Genomic DNA, 9893 nt, shown 5'->3' with positions numbered 1-9893 from the left:
GGTGGCGGCGTCACCCCCAAATCCCACCGCGAGGGGGGCGACAAAAAGGTGACAGGGAGGGGAGGGGGGGTGTTAATGAGGGAGGGGGGTAATTAATAAAGAGCGGCGCGGCTTAATGAATTGGGGGGGTCCCCGAAATCTGGGGGGGGTGGAAGCATCCCCCCGGCCCCCCCCCCCGCCCAGCGGCTGCTCTTCCTGCGGAGGAAGGACTTCCGGGGGCAGCCCCCCCCCCCCCAAAAAAAAAAAAAATAAAAAATAAAAGGATGCTACAGGTAAGCCCGCCCCTAAGGATGCTATAGGGAGCCCCGGACCCACAAGGGGGCTATAGGGACACTCCCGGGGGATATAGGGACCCCCGGACCCCCCCCCCCCCGGGGGGTATAGGGGGTATAGGGACACCCCCCCCCCCAAGGACGTCACAGGTATCTCAGCCCCCCTATGTATCCTATAGGGGCGGGGGGTGCCCCGGTTGTGACCCCTATAGCCCCCATCCTGTGCCCCATAGAGCCCCTATGGCTCCTATAGTCCGCCTGTGCCCCATAGAGCCCCTATAGCTCCTATGGCCCCCCTGTGCCCCATAGAGCCCCCAGCCCCTATAGGCCCCCCTGTGCCCCATAGAGCCCCCAGCCCCTATAACTCCTATAGCCCCCTGTGCCCCATAGAGCCCCCAGCCCCTATAGCTCCTATAGCCCCCCTGTGCCCCATAGAGCCCCTATAGCTCCTATAGCCCCTCCTGTGCCCCATAGAGCCCCCAGCCCCTATAGAGCCCCTATAGCCCCCATCCTGTGCCCCATAGAGCCCCCAGCCCCTATAGCCCCTATAGCCCCCCTGTGCCCCATAGAGCCCCCAGCCCCTATAGCTCCTATAGCCCCCTGTGCCCCATAGAGCCCCCAGCCCCTATAGCTCCTATAGACCCCCCAGTGCCCCATAGAGCCCCCAGCCCCTAAAGCCCCTATAGTCCCCTGTGCCCCATAGAGCCCCCAGCCCCTATAGCTCCTATAGCCCCCTGTGCCCCATAGAGCCCCCAGCCCCTATAGCTGCTATAGCCCCCCCTGTGCCCCATAGAGCCCCCAGCCCCTATAGCTCCTGTAGCCCCCCTGTGCCCCATAGAGCCCCCAGCCCCTATAGCCCCTATAGCCCCCCTGTGCCCCACAGAGCCCCCAGCCCCTATAGCCCCCCTGTGCCCCATAGAGCCCCCAGCCCCTAAAGCCCCTATAGTCCCCTGTGCCCCATAGAGCCCCCAGCCCCTATAGCTCCTATAGCTCCCCCCTGTGCCTCATAGAGCCCCCAGCCCCTAAAGCTTCTATAGCCCCCCTGTGCCCCATAGAGCCCCCAGCCCCTATAGCTCCTATAGCCCCCCGTGCCCCATAGAGCCCCCAGCCCCTATAGCTCCTATAGCCCCCTGTGCCCCATAGAGCCCCCAGCCCCTATAGCTCCTATAGTCCCCCCGTGCCCCATAGAGCCCCTACAGCTCCTATAGCCCCCCGTGCCCCATAGAGCCCCCAGCCCCTATAGCTCCTATAGCCCCCTGTGCCCCATAGAGCCCCCAGCCCCTATAGCCCCCTGTGCCCCATAGAGCCCCCAGCCCCTATAGCTCCTATAGCCCCCCTGTGCCCCATAGAGCCCCCAGCCCCTATAGCTCCTATAGTCCCCCCCTGTGCCCCATAGAGCCCCCAGCCCCTATAGCCCCCCGTGTGCCCCATAGAGCCCCCAGCCCCTATAGCTCCTATAGCCCCCCCTGTGCCCCATAGAGCCCCCAGCCCCTATATTCCCCCTGTGCCCCATAGAGCCCCTAAAGCCCCTATAGCTCCTATAGCCCCCCGTGCCCCATAGAGCCCCTATAGCTCCTATAACCCCCCTGTGCCCTATAGAGCCCCCAGCCCCTATAGCTCCTATAGCCCCCCCGTGCCCCATAGAGCCCCCAGCCCCTATAGCTCCATCCTGTGCCCCATAGAGCCCCCAGCCCCTATAGCCCCTATAGCCCCCCCGTGCCCCATTGAGCCCCCAGCCCCTATAGCCCCCCTGTGCCCCATAGAGCCCCCAGCCCCTATAGCTCCTATAGCCCCCAGCCCCCATAGAGCCCCTATAGCCCCCTGTGCCCCATAGAGCCCCCAGCCCCCATAGAGCCCCTATAGCCCCCTGTGCCCCATAGAGCCCCCAGCCCCTATAGCTGCTATAGCCCCCCTGTGCCCTATAGAGCCCCCAGCCCCTATAGCTCCTATAGCCCCCATCCTGTGCCCCATAGAGCCCGTAAAGCCCCTATAGCCCCTATAGCCCCCCTGTGCCCCATAGAGCCCCCAGCCCCTATAGCCCCCCTGTGCCCCATAGAGCCCCCAGCCCCTATAGCCCCCCCTGTGCCCCATAGAGCCCCCAGCCCCTATAGCCCTGATAGTCCCCCTGTGCCCCATAGAGCCCCCAGCCCCTAAAGCCCCCCTGTGCCCCATAGAGCCCCCAGCCCCTAAAGCCCCTATAGTCCCCTGTGCCCCATAGAGCCCCCAGCCCATATAGCCCCTATAGTCCCCTGTGCCCCATAGAGCCCCCAGCCCATATAGCCCCTATAGCCCCCCCTGTGCCCCATAGAGCCCCTCTAGCTCCTATAGCTCCCCCCTGTGCCCCATAGAGCCCCCAGCCCCTATAGCTCCTATAGTCCCCCTGTGCCCCATAGAGCCCCCAGCCCCTATAGCCCCTCCTCTGCCCCATAGAGCCCCCAGCCCCTATAGCCCCCCCTGTGCCCCATAGAGCCCCCAGCCCCTATAGCCCCTATAGCCCCCCTGTGCCCCATAGAGCCCCCAGCCCCTATAGCTCCTATAGCCCCCTGTGCCCCATAGAGCCCCCAGCCCCTATAGCTCCTATAGACCCCCCAGTGCCCCATAGAGCCCCCAGCCCCTAAAGCCCCTATAGTCCCCTGTGCCCCATAGAGCCCCCAGCCCCTATAGCTCCTATAGCCCCCTGTGCCCCATAGAGCCCCCAGCCCCTATAGCTGCTATAGCCCCCCCTGTGCCCCATAGAGCCCCCAGCCCCTATAGCTCCTGTAGCCCCCCTGTGCCCCATAGAGCCCCCAGCCCCTATAGCCCCTATAGCCCCCCTGTGCCCCACAGAGCCCCCAGCCCCTATAGCCCCCCTGTGCCCCATAGAGCCCCCAGCCCCTATAGTCCCCTGTGCCCCATAGAGCCCCCAGCCCCTATAGCTCCTATAGCTCCCCCCTGTGCCTCATAGAGCCCCCAGCCCCTAAAGCTTCTATAGCCCCCCTGTGCCCCATAGAGCCCCCAGCCCCTATAGCTCCTATAGCCCCCCGTGCCCCATAGAGCCCCCAGCCCCTATAGCTCCTATAGCCCCCTGTGCCCCATAGAGCCCCCAGCCCCTATAGCTCCTATAGTCCCCCCCTGTGCCCCATAGAGCCCCCAGCCCCTATAGCCCCCCGTGTGCCCCATAGAGCCCCCAGCCCCTATAGCTCCTATAGCCCCCCCTGTGCCCCATAGAGCCCCCAGCCCCTATATTCCCCCTGTGCCCCATAGAGCCCCTAAAGCCCCTATAGCTCCTATAGCCCCCCGTGCCCCATAGAGCCCCTATAGCTCCTATAACCCCCCTGTGCCCTATAGAGCCCCCAGCCCCTATAGCTCCTATAGCCCCCCCGTGCCCCATAGAGCCCCCAGCCCCTATAGCTCCATCCTGTGCCCCATAGAGCCCCCAGCCCCTATAGCCCCTATAGCCCCCCCGTGCCCCATTGAGCCCCCAGCCCCTATAGTCCCCTGTGCCCCATAGAGCCCCCAGCCCCTATAGCTCCTATAGCCCCCCGTGCCCCATAGAGCCCCCAGCCCCTATAGCTCCTATAGCCCCCTGTGCCCCATAGAGCCCCCAGCCCCTATAGCTCCTATAGTCCCCCCGTGCCCCATAGAGCCCCTACAGCTCCTATAGCCCCCCGTGCCCCATAGAGCCCCCAGCCCCTATAGCTCCTATAGCCCCCTGTGCCCCATAGAGCCCCCAGCCCCTATAGCCCCCTGTGCCCCATAGAGCCCCCAGCCCCTATAGCTCCTATAGCCCCCCTGTGCCCCATAGAGCCCCCAGCCCCTATAGCTCCTATAGTCCCCCCCTGTGCCCCATAGAGCCCCCAGCCCCTATAGCCCCCCGTGTGCCCCATAGAGCCCCCAGCCCCTATAGCTCCTATAGCCCCCCCTGTGCCCCATAGAGCCCCCAGCCCCTATATTCCCCCTGTGCCCCATAGAGCCCCTAAAGCCCCTATAGCTCCTATAGCCCCCCGTGCCCCATAGAGCCCCTATAGCTCCTATAACCCCCCTGTGCCCTATAGAGCCCCCAGCCCCTATAGCTCCTATAGCCCCCCCGTGCCCCATAGAGCCCCCAGCCCCTATAGCTCCATCCTGTGCCCCATAGAGCCCCCAGCCCCTATAGCCCCTATAGCCCCCCCGTGCCCCATTGAGCCCCCAGCCCCTATAGCCCCCCTGTGCCCCATAGAGCCCCCAGCCCCTATAGCTCCTATAGCCCCCTGTGCCCCATAGAGCCCCTATAGCTCCTATAGCCCCCAGCCCCCATAGAGCCCCTATAGCCCCCTGTGCCCCATAGAGCCCCCAGCCCCCATAGAGCCCCTATAGCCCCCTGTGCCCCATAGAGCCCCCAGCCCCTATAGCTGCTATAGCCCCCCTGTGCCCCAGAGAGCCCCCAGCCCCTATAGCTCCTATAGCCCCCATCCTGTGCCCCATAGAGCCCGTAAAGCCCCTATAGCCCCTATAGCCCCCCTGTGCCCCATAGAGCCCCCAGCCCCTATAGCCCCCCTGTGCCCCATAGAGCCCCCAGCCCCTATAGCCCCCCCTGTGCCCCATAGAGCCCCCAGCCCCTATAGCCCTGATAGTCCCCCTGTGCCCCATAGAGCCCCCAGCCCCTAAAGCCCCCCTGTGCCCCATAGAGCCCCCAGCCCCTAAAGCCCCTATAGTCCCCTGTGCCCCATAGAGCCCCCAGCCCATATAGCCCCTATAGTCCCCTGTGCCCCATAGAGCCCCCAGCCCATATAGCCCCTATAGCCCCCCCTGTGCCCCATAGAGCCCCTCTAGCTCCTATAGCTCCCCCCTGTGCCCCATAGAGCCCCCAGCCCCTATAGCTCCTATAGTCCCCCTGTGCCCCATAGAGCCCCCAGCCCCTATAGCCCCCCCTGTGCCCCATAGAGCCCCCAGCCCCTATAGCCCCTATAGGCCCCCTGTGCCTCATATCCCCCCTGTGCCCCCATAGCCTGCTGTGCCCCATATCTGCCCTGTGGCCCCATATCTCCTATATCTCCCCTCTGTCTCCATATTTCCCCTGTGCCCCCATATCCCCTATGGCCTCTCTGGGCCCCAAATCCCCATATCCCCTGTGACCCTATATTCCCCTGTGGCCCCATATCTCCTATATCTCCCCTGTGCCCCCATATCCCCCCTAGCCCCCTGCACCCCCATATCCCCCTGTGCCCCCATATCTGCCCTGTGGCCCCATATCTCCTATAACCCCCCTATGTCTCCATATTTCCCCTGTGCCCCCATATCCCCCTGTGACCCCATAGCCCCCTGTACCCCATATCCCTCTGTGACCCTATATCCCCCTGTGCCTCCATATCCCCCTGTGCCCCATATCCCCCATTTCCCCCATATCCCCTTGTGCCCCATATCCCCCATATCCCCCATATCCCCCCTGTGCCCCATATCCCCCTGTGCCCCATATCCCCCATATCCCCCATATCCCCTTGTGCCCCATATCCCCCATTTCCCCCATATCCCCCATATCCCCCCTGTGCCCCATATCCCCTCTATGCCCCCATATCCCCCCTGTGCCCCATATCCCCCTGTGCCCCATATCCCCCATATCCCCCATATCCCCTTGTGCCCCATATCCCCCATTTCCCCCATATCCCCCCTGTGCCCCATATCCCCCTGTGCCCCATATCCCCCCTATACCCCTATAGCCCCTCTATGCCCCCATATCCCCCACAGCCCCCCTTACGCCCCCTCCCCTCTCACTCTCGTCACGTGACCACCTCCTCGCGGGGGCTGTCGGGAGCTGTAGTCCAGCTGAGACCACGCCCCTTAACGCCACGCCCACTCACCGCCACGCCCCCCCACGCGCCCATCGATGACTCGGGGATCGCTCGGCGCCTCGCTCGCTCGCGGGTTCGGCGCTCGGCCGCGCGGCCTGCGCAGCGCCGTCATGGCGGCCCCCGGGGCGGAGGCGCGGGCGCTGTTCGCGGAGGGGGTGCGCGCCGTGCTGGGCGGGTGGGCGGCGCTGCAGGTGAGGGGACACCTTGGGGACACCTTGGGGACACCTTGGGGACACCTTGGGGGACACTGGGGACAGCTGCGAGCTGTGCTGGGAGGGCTGGCGGCGCTGCAGGCGAGGCGGGAGCAGCGTGAGGGAGCTCCGGGGGGACATTTGGGGACACCCCCGAGGTGTCCTCATGTCCCCCCTCGGGGTGTCCCCGCAGCTGGCGGTGGCTCAGGGTTTCGGGGGGCCGCAGGGCGCCGAAAAAGCCGCGTGGCTCAGCTCGGCGCTGCTGGATTTCTTCACCCAGAACGGTGCGTGCGGCTCCTCCCTCACCCCGGGGGGAAAAAGGGTCTGGGGGAGGGACAGAGGTGACCCTCCTTGTCCCCAAAATCCCCCGTCCCGCAGCTGACCTGGAGCAGGAGGAGGTGGAGGATTTCCTGGCCGAGGTGATGGACAACGAGTTCGACACGGTGGTGGAGGACGGCAGCCTGCAGCAGGTGGGCTCCCAGTATGGACCAGTATAGACCAGTCTGGAGCAATGTGCTGCCAGCAGCTCGGCAGGCCTCTCCCAGTCACTCCCAGTATAGCCCAGTTTGTCCTCAGGCTGCTCTCAGCATCTTCCTAGTGACTTTTGTCTCCTCCTTGTACCCTTGGTGCCTTCCCAGTAGCTCCCAGTATAAACCAGTATGGATATAGGTTTTCCCAGCAGCCACCTCCCAGTTCATCCCAGTTCATCCCAAGGCTCTTACCACCATCCTTCAGCGCTCCCAGTGCCTCCCAGTATAGACCAGGCTGTGCCTTGTGCTCTTTTACTTCCTCCCAGTACATCCCAGTCCCCTCCCCAGTCCTTCCCAGTCCATCTCAGTGTCTTCCCACACCCCCAGACCCATCCCAGTCCCACACATCACCCCCTACCCCCATCCCAGTCCATCCCAGTCCCACACATCGCTCCCCAGACCTATCCCAGTCCATCCCAGTCCCCTCCCCAATCCATCTTGGTGTCCCCCCCATATCCCCAGACCCATCCCAGTCCTCCCCAGTCCATCCCGGTCCCACAGATCATCCCCTACCCCCATCCCAGTCCATCCCAGTCCCACATATCACCCCCAGACCCATCCCAGTCCATCCCAGTCCCACACATCACCCCCTACCCCCATCCCAGTACGTCCCAGTCCATCCCAGTCCCCTCCCCAGTCGTTCCCAATCCATCTTGGTGTCCCTTCCATATCCCTAGACCCATCCCAGTACATCCCAGTCCCACACATCACCCCCTACCCCCATCCCAGTCCTCCCCAGTCCCCTCCCCAGTCTCACACATCACCCCCCAGACCCGTCCCAGTCCATCCCAGTCCACCCCCAGTCCTACATATTGCCCCTCAGCACCCCCCAGACCCATCCCAGTACAATCCAGTCCCACACATCACTCCCTACCACCTATCCCAGTCCATCCTAGTCTCACACATCACCCCCAGATCCATCCCAGTCCTACACATCACCCCCTACCCCCATCCCAGTCCATCCCAGTCCTCCCCAGTCCCACACATCACCCCCCAGACCCATCCCAGTCCATCCCAGTCCCCTCCCCAGTGCTGCCCGACCCATCTTGGTGTCCCCCCCATATCCCCAGACCCATCCCAGTCCATCCCAGTCCATCCCAGTCCCACACATCACCCCCCAGATCCATCCCAGTCCATCCCAGTCCCTCCCAGTCCCCTCCCAGTCCATCCCAGTCCATCCCAGTCCCTCCCAGTCCCCTCCCAGTCCATCCCAGTCCATCCCAGTCCATCCCAGTCCCACACATCACCCCCCAGACCCATCCCAGTCTATCCCAGTCCCACACATCACCCCCCAGATCCATCCCAGTCCTCCCCAGTCCATCCCAGTCCTCCCCAGTCCCACACATCACCCCCTACCCCCATCCCAGTCCATCCCAGTCCATCCCAGTCCCACACATCACCCCCCAGATCCATCCCAGTCCCTCCCAGTCCTCTCCCAGTCCATCCCAGTCCATCGCAGTCCCTCCCAGTCCATCCCAGTCCCCTCCCAGTCCATCCCAGTCCCCTCCCAGTCCCTCCCAGTCCCCTCCCCGGTGCTGCCCGCCCACCTGTGTGTCCCCGGTGCAGGTGAGCCGGGAGCTGGTGACGCTCTTTGCCGGGGCTCACCGGGGGGACGTGGGGGCCCTGGGGGCGGCGCTGGCGGCTCTGTCCCGCCGTGGCCCCGCCCTGGCTGCAGCCTTGGCCTCGGCCCGGCCGGGGGGAGACCCCCAGAGCCCCCCCGGGACCCCCCCCGGAGCCCCCCGCAGCCCCACGGAGCCGCAGGAGGAGGAGGAGGAGGAGAGCGGCGAGGAAGAGGAGGAGGTGAGGCTGTGACGTCATTGGGATGATGTCATGGCGAGCTGATGATGTCATTGAGTGGGGGGCGTGGGGTTGGGAGGGTGGGGGTGATGTCATTAAAGGGGGTGGGGTGATGAGGTCACGGGGAGGATGCTGATGATGTCATTAAATTGAGGGGTGGGGACCCCCCCCAAGTGAGGAGGGACTGGGGGGTGATGATGTCATTCAGTCCTGATGATGTCATTCAGTCCTGATGATGTCATCCCTGATGATGTCATCAAAGGGGGTGGGGATGGGGTGATGAGGTCATGGGGAGGATGCTGATGATGTCGTTAATTTGGGGAGTGGGGACTCCCCGGGACCCCCCCCCCCCCCAAGTGAGGAGGGACTGGGGGGTGATGATGTCATTCAGTCCTGATGATGTCATTCAGTCCTGATGATGTCATTCCTGATGATGTCATCAAAGGGGGTGGGGATGGGGTGATGAGGTCGTGGGGAGGATGCTGATGATGTCATTAAATTGGGGAGTGGGGACTCCCCGGGACCCCCCAAGTGAGGAGGGACTGTTGGGTGATGATGTCATTCAGTCCTGATGATGTCATTCAATCCTGATGATGTCATCAAAGCAGGTGAGAATTCAGGGATGACATCATGGGGTATAGCCCTGAGGGGGATACTGATGATGTCAATAATTTGGGGAGTGGGGACTCCCCGGGACCCCCCCCAAGTGAGGAGGGACTGGGGGGTGATGATGTCATTCAGTCCTGATGATGTCATCCCTGATGATGTCATCAAAGGCAGGAAACAGGGGGACACTGAGGTGGGGGTGGGGCAGTGACGATGTCACCAAATTTAGGGAGTGAAACCCCCCTGCGAGGGAAGGGGAGGGCCGCCGATGATGTCACCTGAGGGGGGTGTGAGACTGATGACATCACCCAGGGGTGGGGTGTGACACTGATGACGTCATTGTGTCCCCCCCCCAGGCGATGGAGTGCGGGACGCCCCCGCCCCCCTCGGACGGCTGGACCGTGGTGCAGCGGCGGCGGCGGCGATGATGGGGGGAGGGGTGTCCTTTGTGTCCCCCCCCCAGCTTGGGGGACACCCCTCCCCCACCCTGCGCCCCCAAACTGGGGGGGGGGGAAATAAAGGCCCCTCCCCCCATGAGGGGGGGTGCGGGAAACAAGAGTCGTGTGGTTATTGAAGGGAGAGGCCGCTCGGGCCCGTTTGGCACCCTGGAGATCCCTCCCAGTATAACCCAGTGTCTCCCAGTATAACCCAGTGTCTCCCAGTATAACCCGGCCCCGCCCACTATAGCGC

General features: G+C 63.8%; 1 protein-coding gene and 1 long non-coding RNA gene across 4 annotated transcripts; both read left to right on the top strand.

Moving 5' to 3' along the window:
• The first annotated feature begins 6141 nt into the window (after positions 1–6141).
• On the top strand, positions 6142–7039 carry TSR2 (TSR2 ribosome maturation factor). Its single transcript, XM_066340260.1, has 3 exons — positions 6142–6270; positions 6464–6554; positions 6649–7039. The coding sequence occupies exons 1-3, from the start codon at positions 6190–6192 to the stop codon at positions 6765–6767; spliced, it is 291 nt and encodes a 96-aa protein (XP_066196357.1). The 5' UTR covers positions 6142–6189; the 3' UTR covers positions 6768–7039.
• A 357-nt stretch (positions 7040–7396) lies between these two features.
• LOC136374873 (uncharacterized) lies at positions 7397–8048 on the top strand. 3 transcript variants are annotated; one of them, XR_010745985.1, is made up of 3 exons: positions 7397–7424; positions 7572–7591; positions 7922–8048. It is a non-coding gene; the product is annotated as an uncharacterized lncRNA (long non-coding RNA). The 3 variants fall into 3 exon arrangements; XR_010745986.1 differs by lacking the exon at positions 7397–7424 and adding an exon at positions 7484–7497; XR_010745987.1 differs by lacking the exon at positions 7397–7424 and adding an exon at positions 7871–7890 and having other exon boundaries at positions 7582–7591.
• Positions 8049–9893: the final 1845 nt, after the last annotated feature.

Source organism: Sylvia atricapilla, unplaced genomic scaffold, assembly GCF_009819655.1.
Source record: "Sylvia atricapilla isolate bSylAtr1 unplaced genomic scaffold, bSylAtr1.pri scaffold_171_arrow_ctg1, whole genome shotgun sequence".
In the NCBI taxonomy this organism is placed as follows: Eukaryota; Metazoa; Chordata; class Aves; order Passeriformes; family Sylviidae; genus Sylvia; species Sylvia atricapilla.
The sequence above is the reverse complement of the archived record's forward strand: the minus strand, read 5'-3'. Positions and strand labels throughout refer to the sequence as shown.

Bases quoted from the DNA above. Each gene is read 5' to 3' on its own strand.
- TSR2 (XM_066340260.1), top strand. From the start codon at position 6,190: ATGGCGGCCCCCGGGGCGGAGGCGCGGGCGCTGTTCGCGGAGGGGGTG. The intron at 6,271-6,463 runs GTGAGGGGACAC...GTGTCCCCGCAG, and splicing joins GCGGGTGGGCGGCGCTGCAG to CTGGCGGTGGCTCAGGGTTT. The intron at 6,555-6,648 runs GTGCGTGCGGCT...CCCGTCCCGCAG, and splicing joins GGATTTCTTCACCCAGAACG to CTGACCTGGAGCAGGAGGAG.